The following is a 21870-nucleotide window of genomic DNA, read 5'->3' as shown; positions in this document are numbered from 1 at the left end:
GCACCTTTTGGGATCATTGCAGCTCGCAGTTAAGTTGCCGGAGAGAAAGAGAGACGTCTTGCCCAGTAGTGATTTCTAAATCCTGTTGCTATCGGTTTGCGCACATGCACAGAAGCGTCCCGCTACCAGTTTGCAGAACCGGGCCAAACTGGGAGCAACCCATCCCTTGTCTGGCCCTATAGATGGCACAGAGGGCATTGGGATGCCCAAAGATGCAGGAATAATGGTCACCTTCCAGTAGTCAGCTGGATTTGTGCAGCACGTGCATGGGAAGGCAAAACCAGCCTTTAAGCAGATTCCTGATCCTTCTTCTTTTTCTTGCCCTATCCAGGTTCCCTTCTCTCCTCCTTCTCCTGTTCTTCCTCTTTCTTCTCCATCTTCCTTCTCCTTGCCACCATTCCCTCCATGTTTCTCTTTTTACGTCCTCTTACTTCTATTCCTCCTCCTCCTCCTGTCCCTCCCTCACTACTACTCCTCTTCATCCTCTTTGTCACCACTCCCTCCAGCTTCTTCCTCCTGTCCATCACTCCCTCCATCCTCGTCCTCCTTGCCATAATTCCCTCCAACCTCTTCCTCCATTTCCTCCTCTCCTCCTGCTATCCATCGCTCCCTTCCTCCTTCTCCTCTTCCTCCTCTTTCTCTTCTTCCTCTCCCTGCTCCTCCTTCTGCCTAACACTCCCTCCATCATCCTCTTTCTACTCCTACTCTTTTTTTACTCTTCCGCCTCCTTTCCACTAGCATCCTTCTCTTCTTTCTCTTCTTCCTCTTCCTCCCCCTCCTGCTATCCATCACTCTCTCCCTCCTCCTCTTCACCATCCTTCCTCCTTCTTCTCCTCCTGCTACCCATCATTGACATCCTCCTTTTCACCATCCTTTGGCTTCCTCTGTTTCCTCCTCCTCCTCCTCCTCCTATCCATTGCTCCCTCCCTTCTCCTCTCTCCTCCTCCTCATCACTGCCATTTGGCCTTTCCCTTTTCTTCATCTTCTTCCTCCTCCTCCTCCACTCCATCAAACCATCCTCCTCCTTCCTCCTCCCTATCTTCCTCCTCCCCATTCCTTTTGGCCTCTTGCTTTTCTCCCTCTCCCTCCTGTTATCCATCACTCTCTCCCTCCTCCTCTTCACCATCCTTCCTCCTCCTTCTCCTCCTACTACCCATCATTGACACTCCTCCTCTTCAACATCCTTCGGCTTCCTCTGTTTCCTCCTCCTCCTCTCCATTGCTCCCTCCCGTTCTCCTCTCTCCTCCTCATCACCACCATTTGGCCTTTCCCTTTTTTTTCTTCTTCCTCCTCCTCCTCCACTCCATCACACCATCCTCCTCCCTATCCTTCAGCTTCCTGTTCTTCCTCCTCCTGTTATCAACTGCTCCCTCCCTCCTCCTCCTCCTCGCCATCCTTTTGGCCTCTTGCTTTTCCCCCTCTCCCTCCTGTTCTCTATCGGCCCCTCCCTCCTCCTCCTCCAGGTGCGCTCCGGAACCGCGGCGCACGGGGGCGCCCCGCGCAGGCTCCTGGCGGCGTCGGCGACAGCCGCCCTCCAGACACCAGAGGTCCCTGCTGCAGAGCCGTGGGGGGAGCTCGCCGATCTCTCTCGCCGCCGCCGCCGCCTCCTCTTCCTCCGGGAGCGGCCGAGATGAGCAGCCCCCGAGGACGTGGAGAGCCGGCGGAGGGCGCGGGCGCATCGGCGGCTGACGCTAGCATGGCGGAGCCCGCAGGTGGGGAGGAGGGGGGCTGCGGCGGGGAGGGAGGGAGGGAGGGGAGAGCGGGGAGGGGGCGAGGGATGGAGAGGGGTCCCCGGGCACCCCCTGACCCATTCTTTCCCCCAGCAGGCCAGTCTTTCTGCCCTCCCCCACCCCACCCCCATCTCTCCTTCCAGTCGCGCTCCGTTGGTTCTCCTCTCCGGGGTCCTTTCCATTGTCTTTCCCCCCCTCCCCACGCTTCCCCACATCCCCAAAGCACGCGATACGCGGCTGGAGGAAGGTGGGGTGGGGGTGGCAGCAATATGGTGGACGGAGCCGAGACCCCCTTGGCGTTCCCCACACCCCCGCCTGCCTCCTGTTTTAGGATGCGCCCAGAAGCGGATCTGCGAGAAAGGCGGAGATGAGGTTTTGTTGCTTAACCGGGTTTAGAAACCCGCAAACAACTGTCGGGGGGGGGAGGTTGGTTGGTGGCGGAGGAGATCCTGGTTTCCTAAAATTGCGATGCTGCTTCTTTACATCCTTTGCCCGCCTTTGGCATCTTTTCCCTGCTGCTTTTTTTTTTTTTGAAAGATCAAACCATGAGGGCTAGAAACCTGGTTCCGGTTGGCCTAATCTTTGAATGTTCGTAAAGGCAGAATCACCATTTTGCTGTGCTGGCATCCCCCGCCTTCTCTCTTTCCTCATTCTCTCCCCACCCCAACATACAAAAAGCTTAGCTCAAGGACCCCCAATTTTAAGGGGCGTGCATAAGAGTACCAGCATGCCTACCATCCCTTTCCTACTGTCCTCCTCATATCTGTATTTATGATAGATAGATAGATAGATAGATAGATAGATAGATAGATAGATAGATAGATAGATAGATAGATAGATAGATAGATAGATAGATAGATAGATTTTTATTGGCCAAGTGTGATTGGACACACAAGGAATTTGTCTTGGTGCATATGCTGTCAGCGTACATAAAATAAAATATACATTTGTCAAGAATCATGTGGTACAACACTTAATGATTGTCATAGGGGTCAAATAAGCAATGAAGAAGCAATATTAATAAAAATCTTAGGATATAAGGAACAAGTTACAGTCATACAGTCAATGTGGGAGGAAATGGGTGATAGGAATGATGAGGAAAAAAAGTAGAATAGAAGTGCAGATTTAGTAGAAAGTCTGACAGTGTTGAGGAAATTATGTTTATGTTTATACCAATACCTGCTATCTTGTATGTTATTTTTAACATAACATATACAAGGATATGTCTTGTATATGTTATGTTTAATGTGTATATGTTAAATAAATAAATAAATACATACATTTGAAAATGGCAGGAGGATCAGTCCTTGAGGGTGATCCAAATGTCTGGAAAGGAAGTTTTAAAAGGCCAGGCCAATAAGCTTCTTCAAATGACGTGTTAGATTACGCTTCCCAAAATCCCCTATGGCTCTCTATGTGCTAGTGGGCTGGGGGATCCTGGGATCAGGTGCTGGTTATATCTGGAGGACCCCACCGGTTTGAGCAAACTGGGAAACCAGATTTGAATTAGAGTTACATTAGAATTGTGAGTCATCTGTGGTTCCAGCCTTGGTAGCTTATAACAGGGGTCCCCAACCACCGGGCCGCGGACCAGTACCGGGCCGTGGGGCATGTTGCACCGGTCCGTGGAGTCAGCAGCTGCCGGTCCTCATGCCGCCACCCCCTCCCTCCAGCGCTTCGCCTCCCGCCGGGCAAGAGGCCTCGGGAGGCAGGTTCTGCCGGTCACAGGACGATGGATGGGACAGAGGGGCGAGAAAGACCGAGAGGCTCAAGCCACTTTTGGCTTCTGCCGCGGGGCGCTTTTGCGTTTTTGGCTGGGGGGAGGCAGGAGGGCCAGCCTGACCCCCTCTCTCCAGCGCTTAGCTCCCGCTGGGCAAGAGGGCTTGGGAGGCAGGTTCTGCCGGCCACAGGACGATGGCGGGAAAGAGGGGCGGGGAGGACCAGCACCCCCATGCTTAATCCCGCCCCCAACCACGCCCCTTTCCGCCCCCACTGGGCCATAGAAAAATTGTCTTGCTGAAACTGGTCCCTGGTGGAAAAAACGTTGGGGACCACTGGCTTATAAGATGCATGGACTTCAATTCCCAGAATTCCCTAGGCAATCATGGCTGGCTGGGGAATTCTGGGAGTTGAAGCTCAGACATCTTCAGAATAGCCAAAGTTGAGAAAGATTTGTCATGTGAGATTCTAGATTTTATCGGAAAATGGGTATCTAGGCTTTGTTGGCTGGGGAATTCTGTGAGTTGAAATCCGTACATCTTAAAGCTGCCAAGGTTGAAAAGTTCTAGTCCAATTACTCAGAACAAAAATATACCATCTTCAATACATATGCTATCTTCAATACAGTACAGGCAGGCCATTAGATCCTTGCTGTGCTGTTCGAAAAAACTCCCTAATGTCATGTTCCCGGGTCTATTTGACCCGGACCGCAAATTGTTCATTTTAGGTACTTATATTTGGTCTTTTTGAAAGCTTTTTTTCACTTGGAAACAAGTTTGAACATTTCTGCACACAATGGAATTAAAATTGAACTGAAAAAAGTAATGCTTATTGGTTTATTTTGCTGATAAATTGCCCCCCCCCCATTTTTGTGAAATATTTTTCAATTTATGGATAGTTTTGCTTGCAAAATGCGTTCTATTTTACTAAACCTGGTGTGGGATTGGTAGCTTGAACATTTCTGAACATGATGATATGAAAATTGAACTGGAAAAATTGATGCATATTTGTTTATTTTGCACATAAAAGTCTCCCCCCCACACACACTGTTTTAATTTTTTCAGCATCAATTTTTTTCAGTTCAATTTTGATATCATTATGTTCAGAAATGTTCAAACTTGTTTCCCAGTGAGAAAACTTTTCAAAAAGACCAAATTCAAGTATCTAAAATATTTTTTTTTGTTTTAGGTCAAATAGACCCGAACACTACAAGTGTTATGAATAATAAATGTTATGTTCCCAGGTCTATTTGACCCAGACCGCAAATTGTTCATTTTAGGTATTTATATTTGGTCTTTTTGAAACCTTTTTTCACTTGGAAACAAGTTTGAGCATTTCTGCACAGATTGAAATGAAAATTGAAATGAAAAGATTAATGCTTATTGGCTTATTTTGCTGATAAAATGCGCCCCCCCCCATTTTTGTGAACTTTTTTTAAATTTATGGATAGTTTTGCTTGCAAAATGCATTCTATTTTACTAAACCTGGTGTGGGATTGGTAGCTTGAACATTTCTGAACATAATGATATGAAAATTGAACTGTTCAATTATTTCAATTTATATAAAAATTATGCTGTTAATTTCAAACTTACATACTTGTTTTTAGTAAAAAATAAGAATCATTTTTTCCAGTTCATTTCTATTTTTCTTATGATCAGGAATGTTCAATTTAGTATATCAAAACTTTTGGGGGGAAATTCCTTAGAGATCTGTAGCCTAAAAAAATATAAATTGACATGAAATTCAGAAAAAATGGGGGGGAGGGGCTTTTTGATCAAAATAAAAATATAAGCCTCAATTTTTTCAGTTCAATTACGTTCATAAATGTTCAAACTAGTTTCCCAGTGGAAACACATTTTGCAAGCTAAACTATCTATAAATTGAAAAAAAAGTTCACAAATAAAGGGGGGAGTCTGCCTTTTGTAATCAAAATAAAGCAACATGCATAATTCTTTTCAGTTCAATTTTCATATCATTGTGTGCAGAAATGTTCAGACTACTTTCCAAGTGAAAAAGGTTTTCAAATTGACCAAACATAAGCACTTCAGATGAAGAATTTTCAGTCCAAGTCAGGGTGACTAGGGAACAGTACAAGTGTGACTTTTTTTTTCCAGCAAGAAAGAAACCCCCCACCCCCCAAAAAAAATTCCCATAGAGAACCCCTGAAATGATGAAAAGTCATGAAATTTCAAGTTTCAGATATGCAGGGAAAATTTTTTATAGGGTCTCAAACTTTGATTTTGGGTCTCACAGACCCGAACAGCACAGCAGGGTTAATCCTGCTTTTAAATTCCATGTATAGTGGCAGGATGGTTTATCATTTAATACTCAACTTTCTTCTTTCACTTTAAACACACTGCTCCTGCTGGCATTTTTGTGACCAAATGGGATTTTGAAGCGAAGGGACAGCCTTTGAGATCCTTCCCACTGCCCCCATTATCATTTCCAAGCTAGGTCTGACCTAGATCTTGGAACTGACCTTCACAAGAATGGATTTCCCGATCTGCAGGGAGATCTCTCCATTGTCTCTAGTTTCCCCATCTCCCCAAAGAAGGTACAGTTTGCCAGAATTGGGCACAGCCCAGATAACAATCTAAGCAATGGAGGGTATCTTTTTAACTGCCGCATCACATTACATCGGTTAGATGTATTGTTTGTCAGGAGGGCCTCTGGCGGAAGGAAATTTTCCATCTGCACCTCTCGGTGTTTATACGTTGCAGTATGCCAGCAGAAGACAGTGGCCATGCCAGAAGAGACAGATTGTCTGGCTTTGAGAGTCGATGCCAGCTTTCCACAACCCGTTGCTGTCCACATACATGGCTTTATCCCCGTGGGTAAAAATCTGGGGAATTATAGGTAGCCCTTGGCTTACGATCACAATTGGGAAAACAGGGACATGGCCAGCTCGACATCACTCATGCCAGGGGCATGTGTGGGTAGCCCAAGTGCTGTACCAGCAAAAACAGGCTCCCAAGCTCCGTTTTTGGCTGCAACAGCTTCCTGCAACACTCCGCTGGCAAAAAACTGAGCTCTGTTTTCGCTGGCAGAGGTACCGTGAGCCGGTCTTTTGCTGTTTCCAGGACAGTCACGCTGGCAAGATCTAAGCCCCGGTGGTGGCTTGCTCCCAGTTTGGCTCGGTTCTGTGAACCGGTAGCGGTAGCAGCAGAATTCATCTGCAGCGCTTATGCAAATGTGCAGAAGAGTTACACCACACATAGGCACGGAGACAAATAGGTAGTAACAGCATTTAGAACCCATTCCTGCTTAAGCATAGGTAGACCTCAACTATGAGAGACAACATGAGAAAACACATCTAGAAAATCACATTGTCTGATTTTTAACGAATTTCTTTGCAAATTATGGTGGAAAGTAAGTATTTGGTCACCTATAAACAAGCAAGATTTCTTGCTCTCATAGACCTGTAACTTCTTCTTTAAGAGGTTCCTCTGTCCTCCACTCAATACCTGTAGTAATGGCACCTGATTGAATTTGTTATCAGTGTAAAAGACACCTGTGCAGAACCTCAAACCATCAAACTCCAAACTCCACTATGATGAAGACCAAAGAGCTGTCGAAGGACACCAGAAAAAAAAATTGTAGCCCTGCACAGGCTGGGAAGACTGAATCTGCAATAGGCAAGCAGCTTGATGTGAAAAATCAACTCTGGCAGCTACTTAAAACCCACCTCTGCCGCCAGGCATGGGGGAACTGAGATACTCTTTCCCCCTAGGCCGTTGCAATTTTATGCATGGTATGCCTGTATGTATGTTTGGTTTTTATAATAATGGGTTTTTAGTTGTTTTTAGTATTGGATTATTATTGTATACTGTCTTATTATTGCTGTTAGCCGCCCCGAGTCTCCGGAGAGGGGCGGCATACAAATCCAATAAATAATAATAAAATAATAATAATAATAATTAGAAAATGGAAGACATGCAAGACCACTGATAACCTCCCTTGATCTGGGACTGCACGCAAGATCTCATCCCATGGGGTCAAAATGATCACAAGAACGGTGAACAAAAATCCCAGACCCACACGTGGGGACCTAGTGAATGACCTGCAGAGAGCTGGGACCAACGTAACAAAGGCTACTATCAGTAACACACTATGCCGCCAGAGACTCAAGATTCGGCAGTGCCAGATGTGTCCCCCTGCTTAAGCCAGTACATGTCTAGGCCTGTCTGAAGTTTGCTAGAGAGCATTTGGATGATCCAGAAGAGTATTGGGAGAATGTCATATGGTCAGATGAAACCAAAGTAGAACTGTTTGGTAGAAACACAACTTGTCGTGTTTGGAGGAGGAAGAATGCTGAGTTGCATCCAAAGAACACCATACCTACTGTGAAGCATGGGGGTTGGCAACATCATGTTTTGGGGCAGTATTGTGAGATTTTGAGTGCAAACCACCTTCCATCAGCAAGGGCACTGAAGATGAAACATGGCTGGATCTTTCAGCATGACAATGATCCCAAATACACCGCCAGGGCAACGAAGGAGTGGTTTCGTAAGAAGCATTTTAAGGCCCTGGAGTGGCCTAGCCAGTCTCCAGATCTCAACCTTATAAAAAACTTTTGGAGGGAGTTGAAAGTCCATGTTGCCCAGCGACAGCCCCAAAGCATCACTGCTCTTGAGGAGATCTGCAGGGAGGAACGGGCCAACATACCAGCAACATTGTCTGCCAACCTTGTTGAGGACTTACAGAAAACGTTTGACCTCTGTCATTGCCAACAAAGGATATATAACAAAGTATTGAGATGAACTTTTGTTATTGACCAAATACTTATTTTTGTTGTGATTCCGTCTGAGGCCCCTCAGGGAACGGCTGATCCTCTGCCGGCTTCCTGCTCAGAGGGGGAGGATGAGGAACAGGAGGTTCAGGCAGACGGGGAGGAGGAATCTCAGGCTGAGGGAGAGGGAGGACAGCCAGAGTCCCCCGAGAGAGAGCTCTCCCCAGCAAGCAGCCTGGATTCCTTAGATGAAAATGCACAAGCAATAATCGATCTCCGGCAGAGAAGAGCAACACAACGAAGGGGACAATTAGCCAGATACTTTCAGCACTAAAGAGGCAACAGCTGGGTTTGGGTGTGGTGCTCTCTGGAAAGGCTGAAAAGGCAGACCCACCCTTCCTGGCTTGTGGAGTATTATCTTTGGGAGTCCTGGGACCTGGCTGTGATCTTTGGCGTCTTGGAATTCTGGTTTGTGACTTTGAATACTGAAACCTTGGGGGGAAAAGGTGTGGGTCTTATTCTCTACAGTGGTGGGTGTGCCAGCAAGAAGTCTGCTGTATTGTCTGGCCATCAGGACTCTGCTGTGAAGTCTCATAGCCTGCCTGTTGGGAAGAACAGGTTTTTCTCTGTGTTTATTTTTTAAACTATAAAGTGCTTTTGCTTTTACCAGCGTGTCTGGCTGCTTTTTCCAGTTGGTGTTGAAGTCTGGGGGCACCCAGACAGAACAATTTTCCACCATAATTTGCAAATGAATTCGTTAAAAATCAGACAGTGTGATTTTCTGGATGTGTTTTCTCATGTTCTCTCTCATGGTTGAGGTCTACCTACAGGCCTCTCGAATCTTTTTAAGTGGGATAACTTACACAATTGGTGTCTGACTAAATACTTTCCCACCCACACTGTATGTGGTGGAGGTGGATGACAGGGTTGGGCCATACCACCCACAACAGCCAACCTGACCCTGGGCAAACCGGTGGTTAAATCATTTGAATCCTACCACTGATGACTGTGCTTCTCCTATCTATATTGTATACAGGTAGTCCTCGAATTACAACAACATTTTAGCCCAAAACCTTTCTGGATAAATGTTAGGGAGACATTTGTTCAGTGAGTTTTGTCCCATTTTACGATTTTTCTCACCACAGTTGTTAAGTGAATTCCGTGCGGTTCTTAAATTAGTAACACACTTTTTAAAGTGAATCTTCCCCATTGACTTTGCTTGTCAGAAGATCAGAAAAGGGAACCACATAAACTCAGGGACGCTATAACGTTATAAATATGAGTCAGTTGTCCGAATGTCAATTATGTGGCCAGGGGGATGCTAAAATGGTCATATGGGCGAAAAACAGGTGTAAGACACTTTTGTGCCATTGTAACTTGAATGGTCATTAAATGAACTGTGGTTGTATATACAGGAAGTACCATGCAAAAGTGTGTAAGTCTGGTAATCTGGAACAGCAGCCTTTTAAATATGTTAAATACATTTAAAATGTATTAAGGGTTTGAATCAGGTTTAGAAGGCAGTACAGTGGTACCTCTACTTACGAACTTAATTCGTTCCATGACCAGGTTCTTAAGTGGAAAAGTTTGTAAGTAGAAGCAATTTTCCCCATAGGAATCTATGTACAAGCAATTGATGCATGCAAACCAATTAGGAAAGAAATAAAAGCCCAGAATTTGGGTGGGAGAAGGAGGAGGAAGAAGAGGAGGAGGACAGAGCAAACCGAGCGTTTCTTTTCTCTGGGCGCTGACAGAGGTTTATTCCTCTCCAAGCGCCCAGAGAAAGGAAAATGCTCTGTTCACTCTGGAGTGCCAAAGCCTCCTTAAGCACCACCGAAAGGCTCCTCAGGCAGCCCAGAAAAGCCCGAGATGGCCAGGATTAAAGTGGGAACGGAAACTGGCCGGGCCTTCGTGCCGCTCTCAAATTTCCTGGGAAATTTTTCCGGACTCAGGTTCTTAAGTAGAAAATGGTTCTTAAGAAGAGGCAAAAAAATCTTGAACACCCAGTTCTTATCTAGAAAAGTTCAAGTAGATTAGGTCCCACAGATTTGGCCTTCTCCGGGTCCTGTCAACTAAACAATGTCGTTTGGCGGGACCCAGGGGAAGAGCCTTTTCTGTGGCGGCCCCGACCCTCTGGAACCAACTCCCCCCAGATATCAGAGTTGCCCCCACCCTCCTTGCCTTTCGTAAGCTCCTTAAAACCCACCTCTGTCGTCAGGCATGGGGGAATTGAGACTTTCCCTCCTGCTAGGCTTATAAAATTTATACATGGTATGTTAGTATGTATGATTGGTTTCTAAATTGGGGTTTTAAATTAACTTAAACTTAAATATTAGATTTGTTTACATTGTATTGTTGCTGCTGTTAGCCGCCCCGAGTCTGCGGAGAGGGGCGGCATACAAATCTGATAGATAGATAGATAGATAGATAGATAGATAGATAGATAGATAGATAGATAGATAGATAGATAGATAGATAGATAGATAGATAGATAGAGGTGTTCTTAAGTAGAGGTACCACTGTACAAGTAGTCCTTGACTTACAAACCACAACTGAGTCCCACATTTCTGTTTTTAAAGAAGATATTTGTTAAATGAGTTTTGCTCCATTTTACCACTTTTCTTGCAAGAGTTCTTAAGTGAATCACAGCAGGCATTAAGTAGATTGTTAAGTGAATCTGATTTTCCTGTTGGCTTTGCCGTTCGAAAGGTTACACAAGGGGATCGCATGAGCCTGGGACACTTCAGCTGTCATAAGCATGAGTCATTTCCAAGTGTCTGAATTTTGATTCAGTCATAGGGCTACCAAAAAAATTCTAAATGTGAAAACAGATCCTAAGTCGCTTTTTTTCAGGGCCACTGTAGCTTTTAACAGTCACTAAATGAACTGTTGTAAGTCGAGAATTTCCTGTACAGTGGTACCTCTACTTAAGAACTTAATTAGTTCGTGACCAGGTTCTTAAGTAGAAAAGTTTGTAAGTAGAAGCAGTTTTTCCCATAGGAATCAATGTAAAAGCAAATAATGCGTGCAAACCCATTAGGAAAGAAATAAAAGCTCGGAATTTTCGGTGGGAGGAGGAAGAAGAGGAGGAGGACAGAAGGAAAAGGGGGGACATGATCGAAACATTTAAATATGTTAAAGGGTTAAATAAGGTCCAGGAGGAAGTGTTTTTAATAGGAAAGTGAACACAAGAACAAGGGGACACAATCTGAAGTTAGTTGGGGGAAAGATCAAAGGCAACATGAGAAAATATTTTACTGAAAGAGTAGTAGATCCTTGGAACAAACTTCCAGCAGACGTGGTTGGTAAATCCACAGTAACTGAATTTAAACATGCCTGGGATAAACATATATCCATCCTAAGATAAAATACAGAAAATAGTATAAGGGCAGACTAGATGGACCATGAGGTCTTTTTCTGTCGTCAGTCTTCTATGTTTCTATGTCAGTCGCTGCCGAAGGAAGAAGGTGAGGTGAGGGGAATTTTTAAAAATCCAAAACTTTAAGGTTTAAAAAAAAAAAGAGGGACTCTGGGGCGGCGAGCGTCAGAGAGAGAAACCCAGGAGGAATGGCAGGAAACTGTCCGGACCTTTGTGCCGCTCCCAAATTTCCTGGGAAATTTTTCCGTGCTTGGGTTTTTAAGTAGAAAATGGTTCTTAAGAAGAGGCAAAAAAAATCTTAACCACCCTTTTCTTATCTAGAAAAGTCCTTAAGTAGAGGTGTTCTTAGGTAGAGTCTGCGGAGAGGGGCGGCATACAAATCCAATAAATAATAATAATAATAATAATAATAATAATAATAATAATAATATAATAATAATAATAATAATAATAATAATAATAATAATAATAATAATAATAGAGGTACCACTGTATTTTGAACACTAAGCAAGAACACGAAGGCATAGCTCAGCAGTGGGTTGCCCCTATTTCCGATCGGTTCTTTGAACCATGCATATGTGAGAACCAGTAGCAAAATTATATACAAATCACCATTGGCATAGCTTCAAACTGACAGGAAAGAAGTTCAAAAGTAACTTTAGAAAGTATAACTTCACAGAAAGAGTAGCGGACGTTTGGAACCGGGGTGACGCAGCAGGTAGAGTGCTGTACTGCAGGCCACTGAAGCTGACTGTAGATCTGTAGGTCAGCGGTTCAAATCTCATCACCGGCTCAAGGTTGACTCAGCCTTCCATCCTTCCGAGGTGGGTGAAATGAGGACCCGGATTGTGGGGGCAATAGGCTGGCTCTGTTAAAAAGCGCTATTGCCAACATGTTGTAAGCCGCCCTGAGTCTAAGGAGAAGGGCGGCATAAAAATCGAATAAATAAATAAATAACCAACTTCCAGCAACTTAACTCCATCTCCTTCCTCTCTTTTTTCTTTCTTCTATCTTCTCAGGAGACACTGGGGATGACTCCAGCCCCCTTTCCTGCCCTTCCTGTCACATCATCTTCAAGGACCCCTCCCAGTTATCTTCTCACACCACTACCTGTTTCTCAGAGCGAGCCCTAAGTTCGGCCGGCCTTTTGACCGCTTCCACCACTGGCCAGGAGCACTCCAGTGTCTGTTCCTCATCCTCCTCTTCCGTTGAAGTCCACCCTGAAAGTTCTCCAAGCATGGATGTAGAACCTGGGCCCTTGATGACCGAGCCAAGCCAAGAACCCACCTCTTCCCGTCCCCCTCCTCCACCACCCCCAACCCTGCCCACCACCACCACTCTCTCCACCGGGCATCTCAACATCCCTCTCATCTTGGAAGAGTTGCGTGTTCTGCAACAACGGCAGCTCCATCAGATGCAGATGACGGAGCAGATCTGCCGCCAGGTGTTGCTCTTGAGTTCATGGGGGCAGGTCGGGGCTCCGGCCTCCACCACGGAATCTGCCCCGGTGGCCTCTGCCCCACCCAAGCCCCCTTTGCCTGTCTTTTCTATCAAAACTGAACCTGGGAGGAGCCAGGTGTCCGCCTCTCCAGATGTGCCCAAGCCGGCGTTCTTCCATCTCTACCACCCATTCCCTGGTGGCACCAGAGTGCCCAAAGCTGAGCAGCTCCTGGCCCCAGCATTCCCTACGGCCACAGGTGTATTGGCAGCCCAATGCTTAGGGACTGCCCGGGGTCTGGAGCAGGCCACATCTCCAGGACTCTTGCGACAGAAGAATGGAGGAGGAGGGGGAGGTGGTGGAGGAGGAGGAGGAGAATCCAACTTGGAAGGTGAGAAACCAAGCGGGCGCCACAAATGCCGTTTCTGTGGGAAGATCTTCGGCAGTGACAGTGCCCTCCAGATCCACCTTCGCTCCCACACTGGCGAGCGTCCCTACAAGTGTAACATCTGTGGCAATCGTTTCACTACCCGCGGCAACCTCAAGGTCCATTTCCATCGACACCGGGAGAAGTATCCCCATGTCCAGATGAACCCTCACCCAGTCCCGGAGCATCTAGACTACGTCCTGACCACTTCGGGGCTCCCTTACGGCATGTCTGTGCCGCCTGAGAAAGCCGACTCTGGGGAGGAGCACGGGGCCCTCCCTGTGGCCGAGCGCAAGGCTCTGAGCGCCACTGAAAGCCTGAGCCTGCTATCTGGAACGGCTCCTTCGTCTGCTGCTCAAGCTTTGCCCAGTTTCAACAAGCTGGTCCTCATGAAGGCAGTGGAAGCCAAAGGGAAGGGGGACGAGAACACCCCTCCTGAATCAGAGACGGAAGGGGCCCGTCTTCAGCTGGGGAAGCTCGTGGGGGCCTTGCCCAGCTGGGCTCTGTTGGCCAATCACTTCAAGGCAGGCCCGGCCATGGGACCCTTCCCCTATGTCCTGGAAGCTTCTCCCTCGGAGACCTCCAAGCTCCAGCAGCTGGTAGAGAAAATCGACCGCCAAGGATCCTCGTCCTCCTCGGGCATGGCCCCATCCACAGCCAGCTCCTCGATGTCATCTTCTATGTCATCTTCAGGGCCCAATCAATGCGTCATCTGCTTGAGGGTCCTCAGCTGTCCCCGAGCTCTGCAACTTCACTATGGGCAGCACGGGGGCGAACGCCCCTTCAAATGCAAGGTCTGTGGGCGAGCCTTCTCCACCAGGGGGAACCTGAGGGCTCACTTTGTGGCCCACAAAACCAGCCCTTCAGCCCGAGCACAAAACTCTTGTCCCATCTGTCAGAAGAAGTTCACCAATGCTGTGAGTCTCCAACAGCACGTCCGAATGCACCTGGGTGGGCAAATTCCCAATGGAGCTCTCCTCCCTGAGCCTTCAGCCCCAGAGGGGGTCCAATTGGGAGAAGGGGAGAAGCCACAGGAGCAGCCGCCTGTCCCTCAGGAGGAGGAGCTGTCAGAGGAGGAGGAGGAGGAAGAAGAGGAACCCACCGACGAAGACTCGGTAGAAAGCATTGGAGAAAAAGCAGAGCAGATCTCCAGCCCTGAGGTTCTGGGTCCTCCTAAGGAAGGGGAGGAGATGGGGCAGCCCGAGGGGGAAGAGGGAGGATCTAGAGCACTGTCCTCCTCCCCACTGGGGCCCCAAAGCCCTCTCTGCCCCTTGAAGGATGGGGAAGAGAAGGCCGATATGGAAGAAGACGGAGGAACTGCCCCGGTAGAAGAAGAACCAGATAAGGACAAAGGAGAAGGTGGAGAAGGTCCATCTGAGAAGCAACAGCTTCAGGGCAGCCAAGCCAAAGAGGAACCAGTGCTGATCTGTGGGATTTGCAAACAGCCCTTCGCCGACAGGGCAGCCTTGCGCAAACATGCAATGACTGCCCATCCCCAGGTAAGAAATCAGGATGGTGAGATAGGGACATCTGACTTCCTCTGCCCCCTTGTGGTTTTAGGAAGGTACTGTATCTTCCCTCGTGTGATTTCTGTCGCCCTCTAGAAACGACCGTGGGGTAGGCAAGGCTACATTCTTCTTTTGGATTATCTAATTTTTATTTGAAGACATAATAAGTAAGTTAGTAACACAATTGTTAAAGGAATCTGGCTTCCCCATTAAACTATGCTGGGCAGAAGGTCACAAAAGGGGATTATATGACTAGGGACATTACAACTGTCATGAATATGAACTAGTTGCCAATCCTCCAAATTTTGATCATGTCACCATGGGGATGCTGCAACGGTCCCATGTGAAAAATAATTATCACCTTTTTCAGTGTCATTGTAACAGTTGCTAAACGAATGGTGATAAGTTATGAATTACCAGTGTAGGCTTGTTCTGATGATCATTTGGGTCTTCTTGTGTTGTTCATCTCTCATTGTCTATGGCGATTCTCTGTCATCCAGGTGATGGATATCCCAAAGGTGCTTTTTCTCCAAGAGGCAACTGGACTTTCTATGTTTTTCTTTTGAAGACGTTTCGCTTCTCAACCAAGAAGCTTCTTCAGCTCTGACAGGATGGTGGGGAATGGAAAGATTTATACTCCTTGTAGAGTATAAATCCTCAATCTGAGTATTGTATTGGCAGTTCTGTGTTAGCAAATACTTCAAAGGAAAAGGATTTAGGGGTAGTGATTTCTGACAGTCTCAAAATGGGTGAACAGTGCAGTCAGGCGGTAGGGAAAGCAAGTAGGATGCTTGGCTGCATAGCTAGAGGTATAACAAGCAGGAAGAGGGACATTATGATCCCGCTATATAGAATGCTGGTGAGACCACATTTGGAATACTGTGTTCAGTTCTGGAGACCTCACCTACAAAAAGATATTGACAAAATTGAACGGGTCCAAAGACGGGCTACAAGAATGGTGGAAGGTCTTAAGCATAAAACGTATCAGGAAAGACTTCATGAACTCAATCTGCATAGTCTGGAGGACAGAAGGAAAAGGGGGGACATGATCGAAACATTTAAATATATTAAAGGGTTAAATAAGGTCCAGGAGGGAAGTGTTTTTAATAGGAAAGTGAACACAAGAACAAGGGGACACAATCTGAAGTTAGTTGGGGGAAAGATCAAAAGCAACATGAGAAAATATTTTACTGAAAGAGTAGGAGATCCTTGGAACAAACTTCCAGCAGACGTGGTAGATAAATCCACAGTAACTGAATTTAAACATGCCTGGGATAAACATATATCCATTGTAAGATAAAATACAGAAAATAGTATAAGGGCAGACTAGATGGACCATGAGGTCTTTTTCTGCCGTAAGACTTCTATGTTTCTATGTTTCTAGACAGCTGGTCATTTTCATCCTTTTAGAAAGTCATTGAGGCCACTTGGAATCCCAAAGGTGTTTTTTCAAGAGGCAACTGGACTTTCTGATATATTTTTTTTCTTTGTTTTGCTTCTCATCCAAGAAGCTTCTTCGGTTCTGACTGGATGGTGGGAAACGGAAGGATTGATACTCCTTAAGGACAGCTGGTCACTTGCATCCTTTTTAAAGAGTCGTTGAGGCCACCTGGAGGTTTATCTCTTCATCTCTCATTATTGAAATAAAGGCCAGACCTCGCTTCTCATACCAGTATTGAACAACAGAAAAGCATGTCCAGTTTCTCTTTGAGTTGTGGGACAACCATGTCAGTTGTGTACTTGCCTTCCTTACTCCTCTGCACAGGTTTACTCCTGTGCACAAGTCTGACTTCAGAAGAAATTTGCAGAATGTAATTGTTTGGAAAGATATTATGTGATTTTCACGTCAGCTTATTGCTTCCGATTAGCCAGCTTGGCCAAAAAGATAACTGGAATGAAGGATACTGGTAATTGTAGAGAAGCAAAGGTTATCCTGGTCTGCCCAAATTGCAATTCTCAAGTTTTTTTTATGGAAAGTTGTTCTTGTTTTGTGTAACCATCTTTTGAAATGATGGCTGATGTTGGCAAATTCAAAAGTTCTGCTTCCTGCCTTGGTGAATCTGGTTCTACGTCTTCACAGATAATCCTTGACTTATGACTTTAATGATTGCTTAAAAGCTACATCCGGTCCTTGCATCCTCACAGTCATGTGATCATGATTTAGGCACACTGCAACCTTTATGTACAGGTAGTCCTCAACTTACAACAATTTGCGTTCGAAATTAAAATGGCATTGAAAAAACTGAGTTATGACCATTTTTACATGGGGCTACCTTTGAAAAGTGTTCGGAAACTTCAGATCGTGCAGAATGCAGCTGCGAGAGCAATCATGGGCTTTCCCAAATATGCCCATGTTACACCAACACTCCACAGTCTGCATTGGTTGCCGATCAGTTTCCGGTCACAATTCAAAGTGTTGGTTATGACCTTCAGGGCACCGGACCAGATTATCTCAGGGACCGCCTTCTGCTGCATGAATCCCAGCGACCGGTTAGGTCCCACAGAGTGGGTCTTCTCCGGGTCCCGTCAACTAAACAATGCCGCTTGGCGGGACCCAGGGGAAGAGCCTTCTCTGTGGCGGCCCCGACCCTCTGGAACCAACTCCCCCCAAAGATTAGAATTGCCCCCACCCTCCTTGCCTTTCGTAAGCTGCTTAAAACCCACCTCTGCCGCCAGGCATGGGGGAACTGAGATGCTCTTTTCCTGGGCCTTTACAATTTAATGTATGGTATGTCTGTATGTATGAGTCTCCGGAGAGGGGCAGCATAAAATTCCAATCAATCAATCAATCAATCAATAATTTTTTCACATTTGTGACCAGGGAGCATCAGTGAAATTGCAGCATCGCAAACACACCAAAGTCCTTGAAACCCCATCTCCGGACCTCTGTGTTTTTGCAATGCTGCGATTTCACTGAGGCTCCCCTCACTGGGAAACCCCACCTCCGGACTTCCGTTGCCAGCGAAGCGCCCGTTTTTGCACTGCTTGGATTCCCCTGCTGGGATTCACCTGCAGCATCACAAAAACACGGAAGTCCGGAGGTGGAGTTTCCCATGGAGGGGAGCCTCAGGGCAATCCCAGCAGTGCAAAAATGGGCGTTTCACTGGCAACGGAAGTCCAGAGGCATCCCAGCAGCGGTGGTGGGTTTGTAAGGTGAAAATAGTTTGTAAGAAGAGGCAAAAAAATCTTAAATCCCGGGTTTGTATCTCGAAAAGTTTGTATGACGAGGCGTTTGTAAGACGAGGTGTCACTGTATTAAGGTATCTTCCATTGAACTCTGTATTCTTATTTGGTGGCCAAAGTTTATGTTTGTTTATGTTTATTTAGATTTGTATGCCGCCCCTCTCCGCAGACTCGGGGCGGCTCACAACAAAGTGCAAAAAACAATTTATAACAAATCTAAATTTCTACTAAAAACATTTTAAAAAACCCCATTTTCTAAACTCACATACATACACACATACCATTCATAAATTGTATATGCACAGGGGAGATGTCTCAGTTCCCCCATGCCTGACGACACAGGTGGGTCTTAAGGAGCTTACGGAAGGCAAGGAGGGTAAGGGCAGTTCTAATCTCCGGGGGTAGTTGGTCCCAGAGTGCCGGGGCCGCCACAGAGAAGGCTCTTCCCCTGGGGCCCGCCAACCGACATTGTTTAGTTGACGGGACCCGGAGAAGGCCCACTCTGTGGGACCTAATCGGTCGCTGGGATTCGTGCAGCAGCAGGCGGTCTCGGAGCTATTCTGGTCCAGTGCCATGAAGGGCTTTAAAGGTCATAACCAACACTTTGAATTGTGACCGGAAGTTGATCGGCAACTAATGGAGACTGCAGAGTGTTGGTGTAACATGGGCATATTTGGGAAAGCCCATGATTGCTCTCGCAGCTGCATTCTGCACGATCTGAAGTTTCCGAACACTTTTCAAAGGTAGCCCCATGTAGAGAGCATTACAGTAGTCAAACCTCAAGGTGATGAGGGCATTTAATGACATCCCATAGTGCCTAAATGGGAAGAAAATATTGGGTATTCCTCTTCTTCCTTTGGCTCTTGTCCCCATATCCATACCTCCCTTTTCCTCCTGCTTTTTTTTTTCTCCAAAGGTTCATCTGGGGAGCCACGTTTGGAGCAATAACCAGGCGCGGCGGGGACGGCGGTTGCCTCTGGAAGGGGCCCTGCCGGTGCTCTCTGGGGGCCCAGTCAAGCTGCAGGACTTCCTGGGACGGGACATCCCGGCCCAACTGGTCGGGGTGGGCCCCCTTTCCTTCTGGAACCAGTATACCGCCTTCGTCTCGGGGGGCCTGCCTGCCAAGCCTGCCCACAGCACAACAGCTTCCGTCGTTTCATCTTCCTCTTCTTCTTCCCCCAACGTGACCCCACAAAGCCTCTTCGGATCGAGCAACGTTCCTGGGAAGGCGGTGCCCGCAGACCCCAAGGAGAAGCCCCCGGTGACCAACTTGCTGCTCCTTTCCCCGCCGGCAGCCCCTGTTTTGGAAACGGTCCCCGAAAACCAAGGAAAGGGGGAGAAGTAACCCAGCTTTTACTGAGTAAGGTGTAGTGGGGATTATGGAGCTTGGGAGAAACCGGCCCTGGTCAAGATGATGAGATTGGAGTGGCCCTTCGCCAGCATGTCCATCTCCATGCATTTTTACCAAAATGTTTGGATAGTGGATGATATTGGAAGTTTGATCAAACATTCATTACTAGTAAACCATCTCACTTTGGATCTGTTTCATTGTATTTGGCTCCTAAGGGCAGAATAGAATGGAATTAGAATAGAATGGAATTGGAATGGAACAGAATAGAACAGAATACAATAGAATGAGTTAGAAGGGACTTTAGTCCAACCCATTGCTCAAGAAACCCTATACACATGATGGCGAACCTATGGCATGGGTGCCACAGGTAGAACATGGAGCCATATTGGAGGACACAAGATGTTATTCTATGTCAGCGCTGGCCAACTGATTTTTGGCCTTGTGGAAGGCCATTTTGCCCTCTGGACACTTCAGGGAAGCTTGAAGCCCTGGAGTGCAAAAAAAAGTCCAACAGGCAAACCAGAAGTTTGGAAAAACAGACCCGTTGTACTATTTTTTGCACTCCGTAGGGTTCCGGGAAGCTTTTTGAAGATCCGGAGTGCACAAAAACAGCACAACAGACAAGCCAGAAGTCTGTTTTCTGAACTTCCAGTTTACCCATTGGGCTGTTTTTTACACTCCAGGGCTTCAGGAAGCTTCCCTGAGCCCTCCGAGGTGCCAAGGGGGGCTGACATGCATAAGAAAGGGGTGTGGGTATGTGCATGCATTGATCAAACATTCATTACTAGTAAACAGTCTCACTTTGGACCTGTTTCATTGTATTTGGCTCCTAAGGGCAGAATAGAATAGAATTAGAATAAAATGGAATGGAACGGAACAGAACAGAATACAATAGAATGAGTTGGAAGGGACTTTAGAAGTCTTACATGAACCAAAATAGGTTCGCCATCACTGCCCTATACCATTACAGACAAATGGTTGTCCAGTCTCTTCTTAAAAACTTCCAGTGTTAGACAATTCACAACTTCTGGAGGCAAGTTGTTCTTCACCAATATCACCTGTATATTAATTGTATGGGACTCTAGTGGAAAGTTTAATCTGTTGCATGCAAGCAAACCAGGTCAGTATTTACAGGTTTGGTTATATTTTTGGTCTCAGAGTGGGAATCTGCGAACATCCATGGCCTGGGTTCAAGTTGGGAATCTGAGATTTGATGGAGGGCTTCAAATTCAGCAGTTGTATTTGATTGATTGGACAAACCGGAAAAGGTTGGATCTTATTTATACTGGGGATAGGAGACCACAAGGAGACCTCAAATTTAGACGCTAGATTGTGACGTCAAAATAACAATAAAAATCCGAGTGGCAAGTTTCCAAGAAAACTACGTGGCTCGGCAATCGGCTTAATTTGAGAGTCTTTTTATGATTTTTTTTAAAAGGACTTGGTTGCAAGGCCAGAAGAGTTGAGAACTTAGAACGGACTTGCTCCCTTTAATTATGACCCTCTCTTTTTCTCTTCCAGAGCGATCCACTCAAGAGGGACCAAGTATTCAGCAGCAACTAAACCTATCTAATGATGCAAATTGATATGGTTTCAATATAATTTTAGCAACCTTTTAGTGTTTTACTTTTAATGTAGTTTGAAGCTCCGTTGGCCAAAAGGCAGGATCCTGATCTGAAGTAGGGAAGGATGGTCCCTGTCTCGTACCTTTGATTTTTTTTTTTTTTTAAAGATACTTCCCTCTCATGTAGAACAGGACACCAAATGGCCCCAGCCGAGAAATTTATTCCCTCAATAAAATAAATTTGAAAGATTGATTGAGTCTGTGGGATTTTTTTTCTGGCCACAGGGAAAGGAAGGTCACTTTATTTTGAGATCTGGTTTCCTTTGAGAAGAATGAGCTTCATGCATGATTTGAATGTACAGTGTTCCCTCGATTTTCGCGGGGGATGCGTTCCGAGACCGCCCGCGAAAGTCGAATTTCCGCGAAGTAGAGATGAGGAACTAAATACACTATTTTTGGCTATGAACAGTATCACAAGCCTTCCCTTAACACTTTAAGCCCCTAAATTGCGATTTCCCATTGCCTTAGCAACCATTTAGATTATTATTCACCATGTTTATTTATTAAAGTGTATTTTTAAAAATGTTTATTAAAGGCGGATGAAAGTTTGGCGATGACATATGACGTCATCGGGTGGGAAAAACCGTGGTATGGGGGGGGGGGGAAACCCGTGAAATATTTTTTAATTAATATTTTTGAAAAAACGTGGTATGGAATTTTCGTGAAGTTCGAACCCATGAAAATCGAGGGAACACTATTACATATTCTGGTTCGGCAAAAGGAGGCGAAAGAGAATTGAAAAATGGCAATTGGAAGATGTGACCATTACTATTATTATTTTT

General features: G+C 46.1%; 1 protein-coding gene across 1 annotated transcript; it reads left to right on the top strand.

The window, feature by feature from the left end:
* Nucleotides 1-1498: 1498 nt before the first annotated feature.
* On the top strand, nt 1499-21281 carry SALL2 (spalt like transcription factor 2). Its single transcript, XM_070729555.1, has 4 exons — nt 1499-1712; nt 12577-14921; nt 19030-19473; nt 20986-21281. The coding sequence occupies exons 1-3, from the start codon at nt 1631-1633 to the stop codon at nt 19456-19458; spliced, it is 2856 nt and encodes a 951-aa protein (XP_070585656.1). The 5' UTR covers nt 1499-1630; the 3' UTR covers nt 19459-19473; nt 20986-21281.
* The last annotated feature ends 589 nt before the right edge of the window (nt 21282-21870 follow it).

The sequence above is a fragment of the Erythrolamprus reginae genome, chromosome Z (assembly GCF_031021105.1).
Source record: "Erythrolamprus reginae isolate rEryReg1 chromosome Z, rEryReg1.hap1, whole genome shotgun sequence".
Classification (NCBI taxonomy): Eukaryota; Metazoa; Chordata; class Lepidosauria; order Squamata; family Dipsadidae; genus Erythrolamprus; species Erythrolamprus reginae.
This window is presented reverse-complemented; position numbering and strand designations above follow the sequence as displayed.

Coding starts and splice junctions, on each gene's coding strand:
- SALL2 (XM_070729555.1), top strand. CDS start 1,631: ATGAGCAGCCCCCGAGGACGTGGAGAGCCGGCGGAGGGCGCGGGCGCA. Junction 1,713..12,576: donor TAGCATGGCGGAGCCCGCAG/GTGGGGAGGAGG, acceptor CTATCTTCTCAG/GAGACACTGGGGATGACTCC. Junction 14,922..19,029: donor CAATGACTGCCCATCCCCAG/GTAAGAAATCAG, acceptor TTTTCTCCAAAG/GTTCATCTGGGGAGCCACGT.